The sequence below is a fragment of the Streptopelia decaocto genome, assembly GCF_964273445.1.
Source record: "Streptopelia decaocto genome assembly, chromosome: 1".
NCBI classification, from domain to species: domain Eukaryota; kingdom Metazoa; phylum Chordata; class Aves; order Columbiformes; family Columbidae; genus Streptopelia; species Streptopelia decaocto.
The window spans coordinates 212,180,567-212,205,247 of NC_138663.1; the positions used below are offsets into that span (position 1 = coordinate 212,180,567).

Consider the following 24,681-nt stretch of genomic DNA (forward strand, 5'->3'; position numbering starts at 1 on the left):
TATTCCCTGTTTTTACCTCTCCAGGTGGAGGCTTTAACTCTATTTTAGGATCATTTTTACAAGATACCACACATTGTTTCACTATTTCATTAGCATAATTTTGCATTTTAGGTCCAGTGGCGTATCTTTCAACATCTGCTCCCATTTGGGTTTTGTGGAATCAGGGCACCCATTATCACTCCATGCTTTCTTTGCAGTTTCATCAGCTTTATGATTACCTCGTATAATTTCAGGTTGTCCAGATTGGAGAGTGCCGCCATCCAGCAAGACCTGGACAGGCTGGAGAGTTGAGCAGGGAAAAATGTAATGAAATAGAACAAGGGAAAGCGTAGGGTCTTGAATCTGGGCAGGACCAACCCCAGGTTCCAGTGTAAGTTGGGGAATGACCTATTAGAGAGCAGTGTAGGGGAAAGGGACCTGGGGGTCCTGGGGACAGCAGGATGACCATGAGCCAGCACTGGGCCCTTGTGGCCAGGAAGCAAATGGTACCTGGGGTGGGTTAGAAGGGGGTGGTCAGTAGGTCAGAGAGGTTCTTCTGCCCCTCTGCTCTGCCCTGGGGAGACCACACCTGGAATATTGTGTCCAGTTGTGGCCCCTCAGTTCCAGCAGGACAGGGAACTGCTGGAGAGAGTCCAGCGCAGCCACCAAGATGCTGGAGGGAGTGGAGCATCTCCCGTGTGAGGAAAGGCTGAGGGAGCTGGGGCTCTGGAGCTGGACAAGAGGAGACTGAGGGGGGACTCATTCCTGGGGATCAATATGGAAAGGGGGAGTGTCAGGAGGATGGAGCCAGGCTCTTCTGGTGACAACCTGTGACAGGACAAGGGGCAATGGCTGCAAACTGGAACACAGGAGGTTCCACTTAAATTTGAGAAGAAACTTGTTGGGGGTGAGGGTGGCAGAGCCTGGCCCAGGCTGCCCAGGGGGTTGTGGAGTCTCCTTCTGTGCAGACATTCCAACCCGCCTGGACACCTTCCTGTGTAACCTCAGCTGGGTGTTCCTGCTACATGGGGGGATTGCACTGGATGAGCTTTCCAGGTCCCTTCAACCCCTGACATCCTGTGATTCTGTGAGTGCAGAGCGCTGGCAGCACAGAGAACACTGAATTTTTTAACATTGCAGGTGGAGGGTGCCCCTGCATGTCCATCACGGAGGGGGTGAGGGATCCTGAGGAGGGGTCTTGCCTCAGGCTCCCCTGCCATCCATGACACTGCACCGGCCAGGGGAGGGCATGGGAGGACACTGGGTGTCACAAAGTGGGGCTCTGCCTGCCCCATGGTGTCACAAAGGGGCACAGCAGTCCTGTCACTGGGGAACCGAGGAGGTCGCTGGGCATCCACATCGCAGTCTGTGCCATGGGGCACTTTGAGCTCCCCAGCCCAGCGGAGCTGCTCCCGCTCCTGGTGCTCGTTCTGCAGCTCTAGCTGGTCTCCAAGATGCTGCGGGCCAAGCCGCTCCAGGTGGGTGATCGCTGCATCGCACCCAACGCTGAACAGAGGGACCTGGACACGCTGGAGAAGTGGGGCCAAGAGAACCTCATGAGGCCCAACAAGGCCAAGTGCAACACGCTGCACCTGGGTCAGGGCAACGCCCGGTATCAGTCCAGGCTGGATGGAGGGATGGGAAGCAGCCCCCAGGAGAAGGACTTGGGGTACTGGGGAGTGAAAGATGGGACATGAGCTGCCGTGTGTGCAGGCAGCCCAGAAACCACCCGTGTCCTGGGCTGCATCCCCAGCAGCGTGAGCAGCAGGTTTGGGGGATCCTGCCCCTCTGCCCCGCTCTGTGAGACCCCCCTGCAGTGCTGGTCCAGCTCTGGGTCCTCAGCACAGGACACACATGGAGCTGCTGGAGAGGGGCCAGAGGAGCCCCAGGAATGACCCGAGGCTGGAACAGCTCTGCTGGGGACAGGTGAGAGAGTTGGGGTGTTCAGCTGGAGAACAGAAGCTGCAGGAGACCTTAGTGTGGCCTTTCTGGACTTAAAAGGGGCTGATGAGAAAGATGGGGACAGACTTTTGAGCAGGGCTTGTTGTGACAGGACAAGGGGTGGTGGTTTTAAACTAAAAGAGGGAGATTCAGGCTGGACATGAGGAAGAAATTGTTGCCCTGAGGGTGGTGAGAGCCTGGCCCAGGTTGGCCAGAGAGGTGGTGGATGAACCATCCCTGGAGACATCCCAGGCCAGGCTGGACGGGGCTCTGAGCACCCTGAGCTGGTGAAGATGGCCCTGCTCATGGCAGGGGGGGGCACTGGGGAGCTGAGAACGTCCCTCCAACACAAACCAGCTGTGATTCCATGAATCTGTGAGCTGCACTGCACCATGGGGTGACGTGGTGTGTGGGGCTGGGAGCTGCTCCCATCTCACCCAGCTCCTTGGTTTCCTGCAGAGGTGGTGGAAGAAGTCGAAGCCTCAGACGAGCCTGGCAAGACCCCACGCTGAGGAGCAGAGCGGTGAGTGGCCCTGGCACTGGGCGCCCCACAAATGAGCGACACCCCGCGGCAGCCCTGACCCACTCTGTCTGCTCCCTCAGCACCTGCTTTGCCATCAGACAGAGGAGTGGAGGAGCCCACTTCAACCCTGGAGATGTGGTGAGTGTTGGGGGAGACCCCCAGGTCCTGCCGCAGCCCCTCAGCCCCTGTCCAGCACCCTAAGGAGGGGGTGCTGCCTGTGGGTCCTGCCGGAGGGGCCGGGGTGCAGCGGGGTCTCTTCCTTCTCCTCCTCTGCAGGGCGAGAGTGGAGGTGTCGTGCAGGGGCCGCCTGTCCCCGCGAGCCCCACTGGCCTCCATGGACTCCCTGGGCTCCCTGTCGAGGAGCAGCTTCTCTTCCCTGGGCTCCCTCTGCTCCTTCCTGGAGCCCTATCCTGGTGCGATGGCAGAGCCGGCGGCGCTTGAACAACTGGGACCCCCCTTGTCCCCCAAGGCTGTGGAGGAACCGCTGGGGGAGCCAGGACCAGCCCTTGGCCAAGACACCGCACTGGGGCTGACAGTGGGGACAAAGCAAGATCAGGTCCCCAGGGATGGCAGGGACAGGGCATGGAGCCCTGGGGACAGCAGGGACAAGGCATGGAGCCCTGGGGACAGCAAGAACGGGGCATGGAGCCCTGGAGACAGCAGGGACAGGACACAGAGCCCCAGGGATGGCAGGGACAGGGCATGGAGCCCTGGGGACGTCAAGGACAGGGCATGGAGCCCTGGGGACAGCAAGAACGGGGCATGGAGCCCTGGAAACAGCAGGGACAGGTCACAGAGCCCCAGGGATGGCAGAGACAAGGTACAGAGCCCCAGGGATGGCAGGGACAGGGCATGGAGCCCTGGGGACAACAGGGACAGGGCACAGAGCCCCAGGGATGGAAGGGACAGGGCATGGAGCCCTGGGGACAGGAAGGACAGGGAACAGAGCCCCAGGGATGGCAGGGACAGGGCATGGAGCCCTGGGGACAACAGGGACAGGACACAGAGCCCCAGGGGTGGCAGGGACAGGGCATGGAGCCCTAGGGACAGCAGGGACAGGGCACAGAGCCCCAAAGACAGCAGGAACAGGGCATGGAGCCCTGGGGACGACAGGAACAGGGCACAGAGCCCTGGGAACAACAGGGACAAGGCATGTAGCCCTGAGGACAGCAGGAACAGGGCATGGAGCCCTAGGGACAACAGGGACAGGGCACAGAGCCCCAGGGACAGCAGGGACAGGACATGGAGCCCTAAGGACAGCAGCAACAGGGCATGGAGCCCTTGGGCCAGCATGGACAGGGCACAGAGCCCCAGGGACAGCAGGAGCAGAGCACAAAGTCCTGTGAATGTGGAGCCGCCCCCACACACCCCCCCAGGCACGGCCACAGACAAGGGGAAGCTCGTCCTGCAGCTCGTCCACACTGTCCGGGCCTTCCAGGCGGTGACCGAGCGGCGCCGCGAGCAGCTGCGGGCAGAGCTGGCCCGGTGGCACCGAGTGGTGGGTTCCTGCAGCGGGACCCCCACCAGGGACCCCTCCATCCCCACTGCCAGGGTGGATGAGCAAGTCCAGCTGGGGCTGCCGGAGGCCAGAGGGTGTCCCCAGAGCCTCGGAGAGGAGCTGCCATGGGTGGACGTGGACATGGACGATGCTGTGGATGGTGACGAGGACAAAGATAAGGACGCAGGTCCAGAGAGAAGCAGCTCCATGGAGCTGGAAAGGAAAAGCCACATGGAGTCAGGCAGGAGCAATCCTGTGGTGCTGAGCAGCAGAAGCCTCATGGAAGAGAAGAGGAGCAGCCCTGTGGAACCGCAAAGAAGCCACAACACAAGCCCAGGAAGGAGCAGCTCCATGGAGGTGAACAGTCACATCTCGGTGGGGCTCAAATGGAGCAGCCCCGCGGCACGGGGCCGGAGCACCCCGGCGGAGCCCAGGCCGCGCTGGTGGGTGCCCACGGCCGGGACACGCGGCCGGGTGGCCCCGGGGCTGCGCAGGGCAGGACGGTTCCTGCGGGACGGCTGCGCCCGGCTGTGGGGCTGGCTGAGGGGCTGGTGGAGGCGCCGGCGCCCCCGTGTCTGCTTCTGCAAGCCCCCGTGGTGGCAACACTGGTCCCAGAAGAGCAACAGGTTCCATTGCTACTGAGGGACCAGGGGCGTGGGGCTGGGAACCCTCCTAGGACACCCCCCTCCCTTCTGATTTGTTAAAATATTAAATGTTTTCTGTGCTGCATCCAGCCGTCCCGCAGCTCGGGGTCTGACCCCCTCAGTGCCCAAACCCAACAGGACGGGCTGGCACTGTCACGGTCCGTTCGGCGATGGGCTCGTGATGGTTCTTTTACCTTGATCTCAGAGCGCAAAATTAAGGCGATCAAAAAGCCAAGGGGTTATGATTCAATCAAGCAGTGTTACCTTTTTAATTTGCCTGTAAAGCGGCACGCGATAGAGAGAGTAAGAAAAAGAAAAGGGAAAAGAAACAGGGAAAAAGTAAGAGTAAAGATGAGAAATGAGGTTGCGTTTATCACCAGTCAAGTTCCAAAGGTGTCCCTCTGGTCTCCGGTCCCGTGGAGTCCTGCTGGTCCTCCATCGTCGTTCCGAGATCCTCTGGCAGGAAGATCTTCAATGGTGTCCATTCTGGAGTCACCTTTTATGCTTCTTCACCCCAACTTGTTCCCATTGTTTTTGCAGCCCAGGCTCGTACTGTGCAGGCTCGAAAGATTCACACTTCCTTTGCCAACACTTACGTGTCCAGCATTCAGGGGTCTTTCTCTGGTCCATTGGGTGACCTCAGGCCCCTTGGCGAGCTTCTGGGCATGCTCCTTTTTGTTGGCCATTGTTTGAGGGAGCAGGTGAGGGACACGTGTAACTGAGGCTGCAGGAGAGAACACATCTTCTGGACGGCAGCGATTGTCCCCGGGTTAAAGAGACCCTCATAACAACAGCTTTCAGGAGGCGGGGGCTGGTTTGGCTGGAGAAGCAGGCAAAGTCCACACAGCAGCCATTGTTAGCAGGAGCCACTCCGTATGGAGACACAGTTCAACACAATGCTTCTCCTCGGGCCTCTCTCCAAGTCATTGTCCATCTGTTCTTTCGGTATCAGCTTCAGTTCTCTAAGTTCTTGATGGTGATGTTCAGGAAAATACTGCTCCTTCTTCGGACCGACTCTCACAGGCACCCACAAAACTGGTGGGGGTGAGGATGGTGGTGCTCCAGTGGATGTGCTGGTGTCTGGGGACCTGGGTGGGCTGGAGAAATGGGGTGACAGGAACCTCCTGAAATCCAACAAGTGCAGAGTCCTGTCCTGGGGAGGAACCAGCTGGGAGAGCTGGGGTGTTCACGTGGAGAAGAGCCGGCTCGGGGGGATCAGCCATGTCCAGCAGTAGCGGCAGGGAGCGGGCCAGGACAGGGTCCAGCTCTTCACAGCACTGCCCAGGGCCATGGGCACAAAGTGGAACACAGGAGGGTCCCATGAACATGGGATGGGTTGGACTAGATGATCTCCAGAGGTCCATTCCAAGCCTAACCATTCTGTGAGTCTGTTATGTCAGGAAACACTTGTCAGTGTGAGGTGCCCAAGCCTTGGCACAGGTTGCTCGGGGAGGTGGTGGAGTCTCCATCCCTGGAGATACTCAAAACCAGCTGGACAGTGTCCTGGGCCACCAGCTCAGAAGGGTGGATGAGCTGGAGCTCAGAGGTGCCTCCATCCTCATGAGTCCGGTCCTGTCTCTGCCCCAACAACGAGTTGGTGTCTCTCCCTCCCTGAGCAGACACAGCCCATGGCCCCGCATGGCTCGATGGCCCCTTCCCCACCACCAGCCCCAGCACATCCTCACAGAATCACAGAGTCCCAGGATGTCAGGGGTTGAAGGGACCTGGAAAGCTGCCCCCCATGGAGCAGGAACACCCAGCTGAGGTTACACAGGAAGGTGTCCAGGCGGGTTGGAATGTCTGCAGAGAAGGAGACTCCACAACCCCCTGGGCAGCCTGGGCCAGGCTCTGCCACCCTCACCCCCAACAAGTTTCTTCTCATCTTTAAGTGGAATCTCCTGTGTTCCAGTTTGCACCCATTGCCCCTTGTCCTGTCACTGGTTGTCATCCAGAAGAGCCTGGCTCCATCCTCCTGACACTCCCCCTTTCCATATTGATCCCCAGGAATGAGTCCCCCCTCAGTCTCCTCTTGTCCAGCTCCAGAGCCCCAGCTCCCTCAGCCTTTCACAGTATCACAGTATGTTTGGGATTGGAAGGGATCTCAAAAGATCATCCAGTCCAATCCCCCCGCTGGAGCAGGAACGCCCAGGTGAGGTTGCACAGGAACATGTCCAGGCGGGTTGGAATGTCTGCAGAGAAGGAGACTCCACAACCCCCCTGGGCAGCCTGTTCCAGGCTCTGCCACCCTCACCATGAAGAAGTTTCTTCTCAAATTTAAGTGGAACCTCTTGTGTTCCAGCTTGATCCCATTACCCCTTGTCCTATCATTGTTTGCCACCGAGAAGAGCCTGGCTCCATCCCCCTTTATCTATTTATAAACATTAATAAGGTCACCCCTCAGTCTCCTCTTCTCCAAACTAAAGAGCCCCAGCTCCCTCAGCCTTTCCTCACACGGGAGATGCTCCACTCCCTTAATCATCTTTGTTGCCCTATGCTGGACTCTCTCCAGCAGTTCCCTGTCCTGCTGGAACTGAGGGGCCACAACTGGACACAATATTCCAGGTGTGGTCTCCCCAGGGCAGAGCAGAGGGGCAGGAGAACCTCTCTGACCTACTGACCACCCCCTTCTAACCCACCCCAGGTCCCATTGGCTTCCTGGCCACAAGGGCACAGTGCTGGCTCATGGTCATCCTGTTGTCCACCAGGACCCCCAGGTCCCTTTCCCCTACACTGCTCTCTAATATGTAATTTCCCAACCTATACTGGAACCTGGGGTTGTTCCTGCCCAGATGCAGGACTCTACACTTGCCCTTGTTAAATTTCATTAGGTTATTCCCCACCCAGCTCTCCAGCTTGTCCAGGTCTTGCTGGATGGCAGCACAGCCTCTGGTGTGTCAGCCACTTCTCCCTCAGCCTTTCCTCACACGGGAGATGCTCCACTCCCTTCAGCATCTTGGTGGCTGCGCTGGACTCTCTCCAGCAGTTCCCTGTCCTGCTGGAACTGAGGGGCCACAACTGGACACAAGATTCCAGGTGTGGTCTCCCCAGGGCAGAGCAGAGGGGCAGGAGAACCTCTCTGACCTACTGACCCCCCCCTTCTAACCCACCCCAGGTACCATTGGCTTCCTGGCCACAAGCAGTGCTGGGGGTGCCCAGCCCCGAAACGCTGGATACACCCACCCCAGGCTTGTGCTGCGCTCATGCGCTGGGTCTTGTCCCAGTGGTGACCCCCACGAGGGACCTGCCACCACCTGAAGTCACTGTGGCGTGAGGATCGGGAGCAGAGCTGCAGCAGCCAGAGGGGCCGGGGGGACTTGTCTCGGGGGGTCCCACCACGCCCCAAGGACAGAGCAGGGCTCCGCTCCCCTGGAGCTGGGCAGGGGTCCCTGAGGGGCTGGGATCCCCTGGGACTGTGGCTGTCACGGGCTGGGCTGTGCGGCCACCAATGGACCCTGGGACTGACCTGCCCTGCCCAAGGGGCAGCAGCTCCAAGGCTCCCATCGGGCCCCACAACCCCTGCCCCAGGGAGATCCATGTGTTTGTCATGGAGGTGTCAAGGGACAGATCCCTCCACCCCCCCCAGACATGTCCTCTCCCCAGCCAGTGCCCAGAGGGGATGGATCGGGGTGTCCCCCCTTCCTCAGGACCATCCCTGGGGCTGCCAGACCCTGGAGCAGCATCTCAGGGGCTGCAGTGGACCCGGCCCCTGGGTGTGAGGGTTGGCAGACACAGGTGGGGACACAGGAGGGGACAGGAGGTCCCCAGCGACACCTGGAGTGGTGGCTGCAGCTCAGGGTGCTGCAGGGTTTCATGTGTGGTTTTGGGGTGATGGAAGAGACCCTTGAGCTACACCAATATCTTGATACACCTGGTTTGTACCAGCACTGGTGTGTCCAGCAGGCCCAGGGCAGTGACCGTCCCTGTGCTGGGACCTGGGGAGCAAAACTGCCAATCCTGGGGCAGTTCTGGGCCCCTTACACCAATAAAACCCTTGAGGTGCTGGAGCGAGTGGAGAGAAGGGAACGGAGCTGGTGAGGGGCTGGAGCACAAGTGTGATGGAGCGGCTGAGGGACCTGGGGGGTTCAGCTGGAGAACAGGAGCTGAGGGGAGACCTTCTGATCTCTGAACTGCCTGAAAGGAGCTTGGAGCCAGGGGGGTCGGGCTCTGCTCCCCAGGAACAAGCGCCAGGAGCAGAGGAAACGGCCTCAAGTTGCCCAGGGGAGGTTGAGGTTGGATTTAGGAACAATTTCTTCCCCAAAGGGCTGTGGGGCATTGGAACAGGCTGCCCAGGGCAGTGCTGGAGTCACCATCCCTGGAGGGCTGGACAGACGGACATGAGGTTCTCAGGACATGGGGCAGGGACAGGGCTGGGGAATGGTTGGACTCGATCTTGAGGGTCTTTTCCAACCAAAATGATTCAATGGTTCTATGATAACTGGAGTACTGGGATGGCTTGGTGAGCAGGGCCCTGCCAGCCAGCAGCTTCCACATGTATATGTGTGTCAATATAGGTCTCTTTCTATATATATATAATCTATATATACATCCACATCCACCCAGGGAAGCGAGATCCCGGGACACCCCCAGGCCGGAGAGGGAGGACACACTCCCCAGGGTTTATTTCCAGTTTGTTGGATTTCTCAGGCACAGGTTGCAATGGGGGGACGTGGGTGCACATCTTGGCGCAGCCACCCAGGGGGGTCAGGACCCCTCGGCCCCAGCCAGGGTGGGGGTCCCGCTGTCGGGTTCCTCTTCCCCATTGCTGGTGGAGCCCCCACCCTGCAGCTCCATGGGGGACCAGGGGGTGTCTGGGACCCGCCACCCTCCCAGGGCACCCACCGCCACTGCTGCCCCCGGGGTTCGTGGGCAGGGGGTGCAGGGGGTGGTGGGTCTGCGGGGCCATCAGGCAGCTTTGCCCAGGACCAGCACGCTCATGAGGAAGACCATGAGGAAGAAGACCCACATGAAGAATCGGTCCATCACCTTGGCCACCTTCTTCCACTCGCCGTTCCGGCGCTGGGCGGCTCGGTGACGCCGGAAGCAGCCGGCGATGTAGCCGACGTTCCTCAGCAGCCCGTCGTGATGGCACAGGCAGTGGCCGCGGGGGCAGCCCCCCAGCTCCGCGCCCGCCTCCCCCTCCCCAGGGCTGTCCCCCGACACGCCGGCGTCCCCCCTGCCCGCCCGCCTGCCCGGCGCCCGCCGGGGGCTCTTGCAGCTCTCGCCCACCTCGTAGACGCAGCAGAGCCGGGCCATGTGGTGGAGGATGAGCCGCCTGGCCCAGGGGGGCACGGGCCGGGCGCCGGGGCCGCAGTGGTGGACGTTCATGATGAAGATGGTCAGCGCGGTGGAAGCCGTGATCATGGTCATGGTGGCGATGTAGTACTTCCCTGCGTGGGCAACGGGCGTTGGCACCACGGTGGAGCGGTAGAGACCCCGCGCCCCGTCCCCGCGCCGTAGCCCCCGCTGTGGGTGCTGCCCGCACGCCGGTCCCCGGGAGCGCCCAGCGTGCCGTCGGGCTCACCGATGAGCGGGACGCTCTCCGAGGGCGGCATGCTCTCTGCCACCAGCAGCTGGAAGACGGTGAGGGCCAGCAGCACCGTCACCCCCAGCGACACCTTCTCCCCGGAGTCGGCCGGCAGGTAGAAGCCGAGGGGTGCCAGGAAGGAGACCATGATGCAGGGCAGGAGCAGGTTGAAGATGTAGAAGGACGCGCGGCGGCGGAGCAGCAAGGTGTAGGTGACGTCGGGGTAGGGCTCGGAGCAGCAGCCGTAGGTGATGACGTTCCTGGTGGCCGGCATGCCCAGCACCTCCCACTCCACGTTCTCCACGAAGTCCGTCAGGTCCCCGGTGTCCAGCCGGTTGCGGAGGTCGATCTGGTTCCCGTTGTAGGTCCAGGAGCCGAAGGTGAGGCGGCACTGCTGCCCGTCGAAGGGGAAGTAGGAGACGTCCACCTTGCAGGAGCTCTTGGTGATGGCAGGCGAGTCCCACATGATGTGCCCGTCGGAGCGCAGCACCACGTTGGTCTCCATTGAGCCGCCGAATCGGTCGTCGGCGCTGGGAGAGGGATGGCCATGGGGCCGGGATGGCCCCGAGTCCCACACGGAATCATTTGGGTTGGAAAAGCCCCTCAAGATCATGGAGTCCAACCATAACCCACCCCGTCCCTGCCCCGTGTCCTGAGAACCTCCTGTCCGTCTGTCCAGCCCTCCAGGATGGTGACTCCAGCACTGCCCTGGGCAGCCTGTTCAATGCCCCACAGCCCTTTGGGGAAGAAATTGTTCCTAAATCCAACCTCAACCTCCCCTGGCGCAACCTGGGGCTGTTTCCTCCTGTCCCATCACATGGGGCAGGGTCTGCAGGGCCAGCGCCAAGTGCCTCCCCCCAGCGGAGTGTCCGTGTCCCTTCCCCGTGTCACCCCCCCAGGAGCAGTGACAACGTCCCAGGGTGGGTGCTGGGCACACTTGGCTGCTGCCACCCCCCCTGCCCTCGCCTTGTCACCCAGTGCGGGTCACAACCTCTCTGTACCCCACACCAGCCCCCCCTGCTCCCACCCCACGTGCAGCCCCGATGTTGGCACTCCCCCCATCCCCTTTCCAGCCCCAACCTGAGCCCCCCCCAGCTCTGGGAGCAGCGTTTTAGGGGTGGGGGGTGCAAGCACAACCCACTTGTTGTAGAGGATGATGTCCGGCCGCCAGACGTAGCTGCTGGGGATGCGGATGCTGTCGATGCCGCCGTAGGCGTCCTTGTCCCAGGCAAGGTGGGCGTCCAGCCAGGCCTGGCGCACCCACAGGTACGAGGTGAGCACCTGGTTCCTCTCGTCCTGCCGAGCGGGGACGGTGGGCGCGGGGGGACAGACCCCGGACAGACCCCCCAGCCCAGCGGCCCCTCGCGTGTCCCCAGGGGCTGAGCTGCCTTGGACAGGGTTCTGTTGGTTTTGGGGGGTTGGAGAGGTCTGAGCTGGTTTCAGGTGATCTGAGCTCACTTGAGAGGGGGTGTGTGCTGGTTTGGGGGGGGTCTGAGTTGTCTTCGGGTCATCTGAGCTCATTTAGAGGGGTCTGAGATGTCTTCAAGTGGTCCAAGCTCACTTGGGGGGGGGTGTATCCTGGTTTTATGGGGGTCTGAGCTGTCTTTGGGTCATCTGAGCTCATTTAGAGGGGTCTGAGATGTCTTCAAATGGTCCAAGCTCACCTGGGGGGGGTGTGTCCTGGTTTTGGGGGGGTCTGAGCTGTCTTCAAGTGGTCTGAGCTGACTCGGGGCAGCTGGGCTGGTTTTGAGGGGTCTGGGCTGGTTTTGAGGGGTCTGGGCTGGTGTTGAGGGTTGAGCATCAGCTCTGGGTCCAGCAGGTGTGACCAGGAGCGTGACAGCGACAGCCCCGCGTCACCCGGGCCGGAGCCGCTCACCATGTCGATGATCTGGGACAGGGTGACCTGCAGGGTGACGTTGAGCGCCCGGTCCGTGTCCTCCACGGGGCGCAGGGCGCTGGAGTAGTTGGCGAAGAGGTCGTGGAGCAGCTTGTATGCGAACCTGCCCTGAGCCGCCCGGCAGCCTGCGGGACCCGGAGCTGCTGCTGCGAGCGCCCCGACCCCCCCGGGACCCCCCGGGACCCCCCGGGACCCCCCGGACCCGCTGGCAGCTGAGCGGGGTGGGGGAGCACCCCGGGACCCCCGTCCCTCCGCCCCACCACCCCCCCCGTCCCCCCCGGGAATCCGGGAACCCTCTCCCTGCACCGGGGGGGGTCAGCGCCCCTCGCCGCCCCCCCGGCCGCTTACCCGGGGCCAGGAGGCAGCTGGCGAGGCAGAGGGCGAGCAGCGGGCGCGCTCCGGGCTCCATCCCCGCGCAGTCCCGGGGGACACGGGGGGACGCGCTGCCTGCGAGCGCCGGGTGACGTCAGGGCCGGGACAAGGCGGGGGGGCACGGCCCCCCCAGGGAGCGACAGTCCCGCTGCTGGGAGCCCCGGGGCCGGAGGGACCCACGGGGGGACCTGGCGGGGACCGGGAGCACGTTTGGGTGCAGCTGAGCCCCTCCGGGCCGGGCCGGGCCGGGCGCTGAGCCCCCCGCGGTGCCGCGCTGCCCGTGCTCGGGGGCGGCTGTGCCCCCCAGCACCCCGAACCAGCGCTCCCATCGCTCGGGGGCGGCTGTGCCCCCCAGCACCCCGAACCAGCGCTCCCATCGCTCGGGGGCGGCTGTGCGCCCCAGCACCCCGAACCAGCGCTCCCATCGCTCGGGGGCGGCTGTGCCCCCCAGCACCCCGAACCAGCGCTCCCATCGCTCGGGGGCGGCTGTGCCCCCCAGCACCCCGAACCAGCGCTCCCATCGCTCGGGGGCGGCTGTGCCCCCCAGCACCCCGAACCAGCGCTCCCATCGCTCGGGGCCGGGCCCGCGGTGACAAGGACAGGGAGGTGCGCTGGAGCCGGCAGGGACAAAGTTGCTCCTCCCCACATCACCGCTGCCCTGGGGGCTGCGGGGAGGACGCGGGGGGTTGCTCCCCAAAATCCTGGCCCAGAGGGGAAGGAAACCCCGGGGCTGACGGGGTGACGGGTCCGGAGCGCAGCGGGTCCCAGCCAAGCGTGGGAGCGGGAGGAGCCGCGGGGGACACGGACCCCCCTGCCCGGCCCAGCGGGAGCTCCCGCGGCTCCGCGCTCGGTGGGAGGGCGAGTAGGGGCAGATCATTCCCATTTGGGGACAACAAACCCCCAGGAGGTCAAGGGACGTGACCCAGGGGATGCAGCAGCAAGTGGTAGGGAGGTGGCTGCCCTGGGGGTGCGGGAGCATCTCCCAGCACCCGCTCCCCCCGCCGCCCCCTGGCACCGCTCCCCGGCAGCAGATGCCGAGCAGGTTTTAAGGCTGGAGGTTTGGTTTCCAGGCGGTGAATTATTCATCCCCACCCGACGTCCCGGCCGCTCTGCTCCCCTGGCCCGGGCCGCAGCCGCGGCTGCGGAGACGCAATTACAGTAATGGAAGGAGGCGAAGCCGGAGCGACCCGGCTCCTGCGCCCCAGCGGCCGGTGTCATGTTCGCCGGGCGGCGATGCGGGCGAGCGGGAGAGCTGAACCGCCCGGGCAGGGACACGAACCCCCACAGCTCGTCACGGGCTTTGTACCTGAGAGCTGGCACCGGGTTCCCCAGCGCCCGCTGCACAAGTGACACACGGACTGGGCAGGATGATGGTTGGAACACCCCTCAAGATCATCAGTCCAACCATAACCCAGCCCTGTCCCTGCCCCATGTCCTGAGAACCTCCTGTCCGTCTGTCCAACCCTCCAGGGATGGTGACTCCAGCACTGCCCTGGGCAGCCTGTTCAATGCCCCACAGCCCTTTGGGCAAGAAATTGTTCCCACATCCAACCTCAACCTCCCCTGGGCAACTTGAGGCCGTTTCCTCTGCTCCTGGCGCTTGTTCCTGGGGAGCAGAGCCCGACCCCCCTGGCTCCAAGCTCCTTTCAGGCAGTTCAGAGATCAGAAGGTCTCCCCTCAGCTCCTGTTCTCCAGTCCCTTTCCCGTGTCTTTGTGCCCATGTCCCCATTCCTGTTCCTCACCACAGACACAACTGGAGTCACTTTCCCGTCCATCCTTGGTAGACCTGGCTCCCCCAGCCCAGGCGGGACAAGCCAAGGGACAGAGAGATGCAACTGTAACCTTAAAAAGCAAACGCAACCCTGGGAATACTATAAACACTTTATTTATTGTTTTCAAAAAGACAGGAAAATAATCTAGATCATTTATTTATATTTTTTTTTGTTGTTTTAATAAAAACCTTTACATAATCCTCATGCATAAAGACCTTCAAGGAGCCGATGCAGAGCAGCAGCGGGAGGGCCGGGAGCCGCGCTCCGGCCTCCCCGCTGCTGCCGCGCTCTGGAGCGTCCGCGGTGCCGGTCCCCGGGCGGCGCTGGCCGTAAGGCACACGCGGAACGAGCTCGCTTTGCTTTTGGAGATGGAGAAACGGGAGAATCAACACGTCCGCAGGGCTCCAACGCGGCAGGAGAACGTGGGAAAAGACGCTTCTGAACTGGGATTCCTGTCCCACCCGCCCCCCGCAAAACGAACGCGCCACGCGACCCCGCTGAAGCTGATCCGCGCGGTGCCAGCGGTGGGACCGAAGAGGGATCAATCACTGCAGCGTCCCGGAACGCGCTGGACCGAGGGAGCGGCGGGAGCTCCAGCCCCCACACCCCAGGGACCACGGCACCCGCACAAACGTTCGCAACAGGCGCTTTATTGGCTCGAGGAAAACGTGGGGAGGCCGAGGGCGCCGGGCGGGTCCCGCCGGGCTCAGGTGACACCGACCCCACGTCAGCCCGACACACCAAAGCCGCTTCACAGCCGGGTGGCAAAATGCACCCGGCGGAGCGGCGGCGGCGCCAGAGCGAGGGGAGGGGGCGGCGAACGTCCGTGTGTTCAGTGGGTGACCGCCAGCTCGCGCAGGTAGGACTGGGTGAGCCCGCGCAGCTCCTCCAGCGCGTAGTCCTCGGGCATGGGCAGGCGGCCCACGTGGGGGGCCAGCAGGCGCAGGGGGACGCGCTGCGGGTCGGGCGAGGCCGGGGGGCCGGGCGCCGGGGGCGGCTGCAGGCTCAGCACCGCGCGCAGCAGGTTGGCCACGCGCTTGGCCATGTCTGCAGAGACAGGAGGAAGAGCGGGGTCAGTGCGGCACCGAGGTCGCGCTGCAACGGGGGAACGCAAGCCGAGGGGGTTGGGGGAACAGCATCAGGCTGGGCTGGTAGAACCAGGCCCTGGTGGGACTGGCTCCAGCAGAGACTCCTCTCTCCACACAGAGTCCTCCCTGAGTGTGATCAACACCCACAGGATCACAGAACCCGTTCGGTTGGGAAAGACCCTCAAGATCGAGTCCAACCGTAACCCATCCCTGTCCCTGCCCCATGTCCTGAGAACCTCCTGTCCGTCTGTTCAACCCCTCCAGGGATGGTGACTCCAGCACTGCCCTGGGCAGCCTGTTCCAATGCCCCACAGCCCTTTGGGGAAGAAATTGTTCCCACATCCAACCTCAACCTCCCCTGGGCAACTTGAGGCCGTTTCCTCTGCTCCTGGCGCTTGTTCCTGGGGAGCAGAGCCCGACCCCCCTGGCTCCAAGCTCCTTTCAGGCAGTTCAGAGATCAGAAGGTCTCCCCTCAGCTCCTGTTCTCCAGCTGAACCCCCCAGGTCCCTCAGCCGCTCCATCACACTTGTGCTCCAGCTCTGCTCCCTTTGCCTTCGCTCCTCAGACCAGACCGTGTTCCCCGAGTGTCCTCCCGCTCCCCGTGGCGCTGTGACACCACAGCTGATCAAGGGGCAGCTGTCAGACCACACACTGGATGTCACATCAACCAGGCAGCGAAATCCGCTTGAAGTGACAACCCAGAGCTGCCGTACAGTCACAGCTGCTGACTGTGACTGTGCAGAACCCGCTGTCCCCGCGGGTGACAACACCGATGTCCCCGTACCTGACTGCGCCAGGCGGTCCTTGGCGCTGTGGCACTGGATCTGCTGTATCCGGTTGCACAGCGATGTCACTTTGGTGTGTAACCGCTCCAGCTCGTAGGGGGAACAATCCAGCTGGAAGCAGAAGAGCAGAGTTGGTGTCAGCGGCACCTACACCTCGAGCCGCTCTATCCGAGACAACCGACACCAAAACCTGTGTGAACAGCCCAGAGGGGGAACTGGGAGCTCTGGGAATGAACCAGCGGGGACTGACATGGGGCTGGTGTGCAGACCCCCCACTAACTTGTTTTCTTTCCTTGTCCCCACTCCCCTCACTATCACGCTCTGTGTTCACAGGGCAGAGCCCACATCTTTGTCACCATCTCCCAAACCCCTCTGTATTTTCAGAGATGCAGCACACTCAGCCTGTGTGTGCGGAAGGGAACGCTGACGTTAGCGCCCAACAGCGAGGAAAAGGTTATTCCGAAAGCGAGACTCCGGAGGAGCTTCCAAACCGTATGAAAAAAAGACACTGAAGTCTGAATCGGTTACCTGCTGGATCCTGTCGAGCATCTCGATGACGCGGATGTAATCCAGGTAGACCAGCCCCGCCGTGTCCCAGTCCTGGATGAGGGCGCTGCGCTCCGGGGGGGCCAGGTCCTCCAGAAACCCCTTCAGGTACTTGTAGTTCTCATTAATAATCGCGTCTGGAGAGAACAAGCGTGTTAGTGGACTCGGCGACTGACGCCCTCAATGGTGGACTCGGCGACTGACGCCCTCAATGGTGGACTCGGCGACTGACGCCCTCAATGATTGACTCGGCGACTGACGCCCTCAATGATTGACTCGGCGACTGACGCCCTCAATGATTGACTCGGCGACTGACGCCCTCAATGATTGACTCGGCGACTGACGCCCTCAATGATTGACTCGGCGACTGACGCCCTCAATGATTGACTCGGCGACTGACGCCCTCAATGATTGACTCGGCGACTGACGCCCTCAATGATTGACTCGGCGACTGACGCCCACAATGATTGACTCGGCGACTGACGCCCACAATGATTGACTCGGCGACTGACGCCCACAATGACTGACGCCCACAATGACTGACGCCCACAATGACTGACGCCCACAATGACTGACGCCCACAATGACTGACGCCCACAATGACTGACGCCCACAATGACTGACGCCCACAATGACTGACGCCCACAATGACTGACACTGGGGGAAGCAGCTGTGGTCAATTCTCCTTCAAAACGACATTCATTTTTGTATTTGTCCAGTATTCCCACTGTCATCTGCTCTGCCGCTACAGGTCTGAAAATCACCCGATTCAGATGCCTGTAGTCAGTCTATAGGAGACTCATCAGCACCAGCAGAAATGCAGGAAACCAAACATGCCGCTTATTAAGGTAATGAAACGATCCAATGGGAACGCGCCGCCTCCTCAAACAAAAACCACAGGAAGGTCAACAACCCTCTGGAAAATTGGAAATGCTGATAAAACTAATTTTCTGCTCGTTTACAGAGCCCTGATGCAGGAACAGGGTGAAAATTGTAGAGCATGGTGCCTTCCTTGTACAGGAAGGATGTCATGGCTGATATTTATGAACAAACATGGTCTCGGTGATGCGCTGTCAGCTCAATAACACTGTTAGTGCGGAAGGGAGCCCAGGGCAGAGGTTTCTGGGTTTCAGCACACGCGGGTGGATGGAAGAGAACACTGAATACAGGTGGGACAGCAGAGATGGGGAGCAGAGCATGTCAAGGTGGCTTCTCCAGAGCTGGTTCTGGACTGTGCTGAACAGCCCTTGTGTGGAGCTTTTTGCATAAAACTACAGCGAAACTGCAGGATCGGGGCTCCGGAACATTCCTTCTGTTCCCCTTGGGCACGGGGAGGAGGTTCCTCACTGCCCTTCTCGTGTTTGCAGGGCAGGGTCATCAGAGCAGCTGTGAGCCGGAGCTGTTCTCAACCAGGCAGCTCCACACGGACCCCGGGGCTACGAACAGCCCCGCTGCAGCATCACCGGGGAGAACAAACCCTGTCGGCAGCTGCCGACCCAACAACACAGACATCCTGCCAGTTTTAGGTCGGTCTGCTCACGTAACAAAGATCAGAGTGACTCGCGAAACACCTGGTCACGAACTGCAGACACACCTGCCCTTGCAGCTTCAGACGTTTGGAAGCTGCACGATTGCTGGGTCTGGCTGTAACACATTGAGGCTGTGGGTAAAGTGGCCTGCAGCTGAATGTTGCTCATTATATGCTAAAATGATTATGTAATGCAATATGCAAATGTGTACCCAACTGGCTCTTTAGGGTGTGAATGCAGTGATACGATTTTGTATACAACGGTTGTTACTGTTCTTGCTGGGGCGCTGGTTGATTCCAGCATCCAGGCTTGTGCAACTCTGTAATGAACACAAGATCTCTGGGTGCTAAATCTGGTTCTTTTGTACACACGTTGGGTGAAGAGCCCCGTTTTGGAGCAACACAACCCCTTCGCATTACTGACCACCCCACGGCCTCCGTTCCTGCTCCGTTTGCTGTTCAAAAGAGGAGAAAAATGAGGAGCGCGGACTCACCCGAGGCCAAGTGCCGGACCACCAGCTTGTGGCACTGGTTCCAGTGCCCGGCCTTGAACAGGAACAGCGCTTCCTTGTGCCGGTCGCCCTCGGCGCGCGCCCGGACGGCCTTGGCCTGGTGGATCCACTCGTGCGGGACGCAGAGCCGCTGCGTCAGGAACGTCTCCTTGGCCCAGGACTCGGGGGTCTCGGCGAGCTGGCAGTGCCGGTGCAGGAGCTCGCGCACCGACTTCTCCCGCGTGCTGCGGAAAGAGGACAGGGCGTTATCAACCACCGGAACCCTCCCCGTCGCTCCACCACAAGATACGATTCAACACGAGCAGCTGAGAGCGGAGGCACAGGCGGCACTGCAGCCAAATGCCAACCGCGCCGGCCCCGAACGCTCTGACCGCAGGATGGTGTGGAAAGTTCTACAATCAGCTGGATTCCTTCAGTACGGACCAGACGCTGAGGAAAGTCATTGCTAGTGTTTTGCTTGGAAACATTTAAGTGTGATCCAGGCCCTAAAAGTAACACACAGGCTCGATTTGGGGGTATGGGCTTGAAAAAGATTCTATAGCAACGTGGGAATGGTCACTGAACAGGAACAGCAGGAGACACCTCCCACTACAGACGCGTGTTCTACTGCTCTACAAGTCTAAGACCATCTTTTGTTCAGGGTTTATTTCCCAACAAAAGCAAAACTGCATTTCTGTGATCCTCATGCTTCCTAACACAGACTTCTGTTCCGCCACAGGGGAACAGTGACGATATTTTGCATTAATGGTGTCTTCAGGATGACTTCTGGAACGCAGTAAATGTGCTGAGCCAGAGACAAGGTGCAGCCACAGGGTGTCAAAATGACCACGAGATCAAGGAATCACAGATGGTTTGGGCTGAAGGGACCGTCAAAGCTCATCCGTTCCCCCCCTGCCATAGCAGGGACATTGTCACCAGCTCAGGGTGCTCAGAGCCCCGTCCAGCCTGGCCTGGGATGTCTCAGGGATGGTTCATCCACCACCTCTCTGGGTACCTGGGCCAGGCTCTCACCACCCTCAGGGCAACAATTCCCTACAGCGGCGTTCAGGAGACAGTCAGCGCAACACAACACGATTTAACGTCTACCAAGACATTTAACTCCACAGAATTATTGATGCCGCTCTCTAATTCTGGCACACACAGTTTTTAGAAGCAGGATAAAGTTCTCCAGGTGTGCCGTTCCAGTTTAATGTGAGAGAAGCCCTGGTGATGTGCCACGGAACAGGCTGCCCAGGGACGTGCTGGGGTCACCGTCACTAGAGCGGTTCAAAAGCGCCCACCCAGGGACAGAGCCCAGGGAATCACAGTCACAGTATCACAGTATGTTTGGGATCGGAAGGGACCTCAAAAGCTCATCCAGTGCAATCCCCCCATGGAGCAGGAACACCCAGATGAGGTTACACAGGAAGGTGTCCAGGCGGGTTGGAATGTCTGCAGAGAAGGAGACTCCACAACCCCCTGGGCAGCCTGGGCCAGGCTCTGCCACCCTCACTGAGAAGAAGTTTCTTCTCAAATTTAAGTGGAACCTCTTGTGTTCCAGCTTGATCCCATTACCCCTTGTCCTATCATTGTTTGCCACCGAGAAGAGCCTGGCTCCATCCTCGTGGCACTCACCCTTTAGATATTTATAAACATTAATAAGGTCACCCCTCAGTCTCCTCTTCTCCAAACTAAAGAGCCCCAGCTCCCTCAGCCTTTCCTCACACGGGAGATGCTCCACTCCCTTCATTATCTTTGTTGCCCTATGCTGGACTCTCTCCAGCAGTTCCCTGTCCTGCTGGAACTGAGGGGCCCAGAACTGGACACAAGATTCCAGATGGGGTCTCACCAGGGCAGAGCAGAGGGGCAGGAGAACCTCTCTCGATCTACTGACCACCCCCCTTCTAATACACCCCAGGATGCCATTGGCTTCCTGGCCACAAGGGCCCAGTGCTGGCTCATGGTCACCCTGCTGTCCACCAGGACCCCCAGGTCCCTTTCCCCTACACTGCTCTCTAATATGTAATTTCCCAGCCTATACTGGAACCTGGTGTTGTTCCTGCCCAGATGCAGGACTCTACACTGTCCCTCCAGCTCGGGTCACTCTGTGACTCTAGACAAGGTTCTGAGAGACACGGGTTAGTGCTGGAGTCGGGTTATGGTTGGACTCTGTGATCCTGAGGGTCTCTTCCGACTGCAATGATTCTATGTAGTGACAGCATATGGAGGAAATCAAGAAACAGAGCACATTATTTTTGAGGAAAACCACCATAACCCAACAGTCGGACTCACTGTGCGTCGGGCTCGTGCAGCAGGACGAACACAGCCCACTCCCACAGGCCGCGGCTCTCGAGCTGCGCGGCGTAGCTGGCGTTGAGCACCCCCTGGCCCTGCCTGCCCAGGTGGGTGTAGTTGAGCGCCCGGAGCACCTCCCAGAGGTGCCAGCTCAGGCGATAGTCCAGGGGGTCGCAGGTCACGCTGCGCGGGTCCAACAGCTGCTCCAGGTCGTAGTGCCTGCGGGGAAACAGGGCTTGGAACACACGGCTGGTTGTGGCCTCATCAAAACAGAAACCCCTGCTTGGCTCCTTCCTTTCTGCCACCTCCAGTTATTACATGTGGGATCGTTTCTGGCAACAAATGGACATCCGTGCAGCGAGCAAGACGGCACCGAGCCGATCGAGGCCACACGTGAAGGGTCACGGAAATGTCCTCGACCCACAGAATGGGACAGAAAGTTGATGAAGCAAGAGGAGAATGGGGAATTAAAGTGCTTTGTGGCGAGACACGTGAGGTGATGAGTGTCCAACACAGAAGCCAATCGTGTATTAGCTAGAGAAATGTAAGCGGCGTGTAACTACAATTATCCAGTATAAATAATGTAACTACATAATCAGCCGTTTAAAACTATATAACCTGAACAAATTTTGCATTAAATGGCTTCAGTTTATAACTCTCATAGAGTTGCTGAGTCCATTCTCTCGCATTACACATGTGATTTATTTGGATTTTGGGGCTGCTTTAAAAATAAATAGGAGCAACTGTTAAAATCCTTTTGCTCCTCTTTTGAGCCTGCATTGGCCTGTCCCACCTCTCTATGTTCTCCCATAGGTTTCTCAGTGGCTCAGTCTCACAGGCAACTATGGTGAAGCAAGATCACTGTGCTCTTCAGATCCAGAAAACACTTAAAAACCCCAATACAATCATCTCCAAAGCTTAATTTCATCGCCTGTGGCGTGACAGTGTCACAGCGTCCCGGGGAGCACACACAAGGCAGATTTTCACTACTCGGAGTGGTTTAGTAACCACTGAGGCTGATTTCACACCCCTGCGTTGGGAATTCAACAAGTCACCCACTGATCAAGACTCTTCTAAACCCTTTTTAACTATGTGCCCGTTCACCTGTCGCTGTAGAGCTTTAACAAATGGAAGCAGACGTCCCTCAGGGGCCTTCCTCCATTATCGTCGTCTTCAACGACACAGCCGGAATCCTCCAGGTAGGGAGGCAGGGGACAACAGGCGTATTTTTCACACTCTGGCGTGTTCTAAAAACAATAGATGTAACAGTAAGTTTAGAGGTCACGCTCCGGAACCAAACCGCGCTCAGAACACCTTCTACTGTGGAGCAGGAGCGGAACCTGCCGGTAAAACTCACCCAGCAGCTACAAAAGGCAAAACCTAAACCCAAACTGCTTTGGCAGGTTTAATTCCATGTCACACTGAGCTCTCAAAAGCCACTGTGGGGAGGTACAGGCAGCTCTCACACTGGAAAAAAATATTCCTTAATGATTTTATGGCTGGAAAATCTTGTATGATTTGATGGAACAAGACGCAGTGGGTCTGTCTCACAGCCCAGGTACCTGAAATAACCGACATTGTGCTGGCAGGAGCACCAGCACGGGGTCTGAAGCACGTTCCACGTCCTGCCCATTCCCAGTTATTCCCATACGAAGTTCTGGAAATGAGCTGTGCCCACTTTTCCTCCATCATGGGGCTGCAGCGAGACCAGCCCCATGTCCTAACCCAGCAGCATTACCTGAAGTTCAAGCCACGCTCAAACTAAAGCTCGGTGTCTGACACCATGAACGCACCTAAGTACATTCAAATTGAACAGTGGACACTCCTGCAGCATTGAGCACACATCGATTCACTACCTGACTTGATGCTGTGCTTGGGCTCTCTTTAGGGATGAAGATCAAGGGCTCAGCTACCTTTAGTTAAATGATTAAACACTTATTTTGTCCTTAGCACGCAGTGGCTGAGAGCTCTACAGCGAGCAGGCTTTGCATAACACATGCGGCTGCGCCGTGGGCAGGACAGTTGTCTGCAGCACGGCTTCACCTTATGTGTTCTGAGCACCTGGAAACAATCGCTGCGAGACACGCTCCAAATAAAGCACTGCTGGAGCAGCTCCTCAGCTTCTACAGCTCCCAAGGGGTTCAACCCTGGCACTTTGCTCCCACTGCAGTGGGGAAGGAACATTCCCAAAGAGATCGGCTGCAAAAACTCATCGCAAAAGGTGTGGAAAGGGCAAAGGAAACAGCAAACCCAGACGTGAGTCCATCATTAGCAGCTCCGCAGCGATACTCACAGAATCCCAAAATGTCAGGGGTTGAAGGCCCTGGAAAGCTCATCCAGGTCAATCCCCCCATGGAGCAGGAACACCCAGCTGAGGTTACACAGGAAGGTGTCCAGGCGGGTTGGAATGTCTGCAGAGAAGGAGACTCCACAACCCCCTGGGCAGCCTGGGCCAGGCTCTGCCACCCTCACCAGGAACAAGTTTCTTCTCATATTTCAGTGGAACCTCCTGTGTTCCAGTTTGCACCCATTGCCCCTTGTCCTGTCACAGGTTGTCACCAGAAGAGCCTGGCTCCATCCTCCTGACACTCCCCCTTTCCATATTGATCCCCAGGAATGAGTCCCCCCTCAGTGTCCTCTTGTCCAGCTCCAGAGCCCCAGCTCCCTCAGCCTTTCCTCACACGGGAGATGCTCCACTCCCTCCAGCATCTTGGTGGCTGCGCTGGACTCTCTCCAGCAGTTCCCTGTCCTGCTGGAACTGAGGGGCCACAACTGGACACAATATTCCACAAAACTCATCTGCTCACAGTCTGAGAACAGCACCGGACAGTCAATGGTACTGCCTAAAATGTCATTTACTGGACACAGACCCACCTGAAACGCCGACTCGTACATGGCCAGAGCCTTCGAAATGGAAGCCGTGGGAGGCAGCAGGTACCAGAGGTGCACGGCAACGCAGCGCTTCCAGTCCAGCAGCGAGCACACGTTGATGCTAGTTCTCTCCGACAACTGCCACACCTAAAGAAGGAGAGCACTGGGTCAAACATCGCACAACAGCGGGTACACAGCAGGTGCGCAGCAGCACGAGGTTACACTGGGAAATAAAACAGTTTGGTTTGTGTTGCAGGGACCTTCCCAGCTCCCCCAGTGCCCCCTGCCATAGCAGGGACATCTTCACCAGCTCAGGGTGCTCAGAGCCCCGTCCAGCCTGGCCTGGGATGTCTCCAGGGATGGTTCAGCCACCACCTCTCTGGCCAACCTGGGCCAGGCTCTCACCACCCTCACGGCAACAATTCCTTATATCCAGCCTCAATCTCCCTCCTTTAGTTTAACCCATCACCCCTTGTCCTGTCACAACAGGCCCTGCTCAAAAGTCTGTCCCCATCTTTCTCATCAGCCCCTTTTAAGTCCGGAAAGGCCGCACTGAGGTCTCTCGGAGCTTCTGTTCTCCAGCTGAACACCCCAACTCTCTCCCCTGTCCCCAGCAGAGCTGTCCCAGCCTCGGGTCATTCCTGGGGCTCCTCTGGCCCCTCTCCAGCAGCTCCATGTGTGTCCTGTGCTGAGGACCCAGAGCTGGACCAGCACTGCAGGGGGCCTCACAGAGCGGGGCAGAGGGGCAGGATCCCCCAAACCTGCTGCTCACGCTGCTCGGGATGCAGCCCAGGACACGGGTGGTTTCTGGGCTGCAAGCGCACGTTGCGAGCCCACACCCAACAGCTTGTTCCCCTCTCCCGCTGTGGCTGAGCATCACAGCCTAACCGAACCGCTGCCGAGTCAATGAGAACAGAGCTGAGCAGC

The 24,681-nt window shown here is 59.5% G+C and overlaps 2 protein-coding genes across 2 annotated transcripts in view; both read right to left on the reverse strand.

Annotated features, from left to right (window-relative positions):
* Positions 1-9,487: 9,487 nt before the first annotated feature.
* Positions 9,488-12,415, reverse strand: CHRNA10 (cholinergic receptor nicotinic alpha 10 subunit; the record flags this gene model as incomplete). Its single annotated transcript, XM_082056201.1, has 5 exons — positions 9,488-9,972; positions 10,107-10,639; positions 11,251-11,405; positions 11,986-12,131; positions 12,355-12,415. The coding sequence occupies 5 exons, from the start codon at positions 12,413-12,415 to the stop codon at positions 9,488-9,490; spliced, it is 1,380 nt and encodes a 459-aa protein (XP_081912327.1).
* A 1,832-nt stretch (positions 12,416-14,247) lies between these two features.
* Positions 14,248-24,681, reverse strand: part of NUP98 (nucleoporin 98 and 96 precursor) — a 50,799-nt gene continuing 40,365 nt past the window's right edge. The window contains exons 27-33 of the mRNA XM_082048488.1: positions 23,758-23,901; positions 21,988-22,130; positions 20,881-21,102; positions 18,592-18,833; positions 16,552-16,706; positions 16,023-16,134; positions 14,248-15,197 (exon numbers count right to left, since the gene is read on the reverse strand). Of these exons, the coding sequence (XP_081904614.1) occupies positions 14,983-15,197; positions 16,023-16,134; positions 16,552-16,706; positions 18,592-18,833; positions 20,881-21,102; positions 21,988-22,130; positions 23,758-23,901 (1,233 nt within the window). The 3' untranslated portion in view covers positions 14,248-14,982. The remainder of the gene's footprint in view (positions 15,198-16,022; positions 16,135-16,551; positions 16,707-18,591; positions 18,834-20,880; positions 21,103-21,987; positions 22,131-23,757; positions 23,902-24,681) is intronic.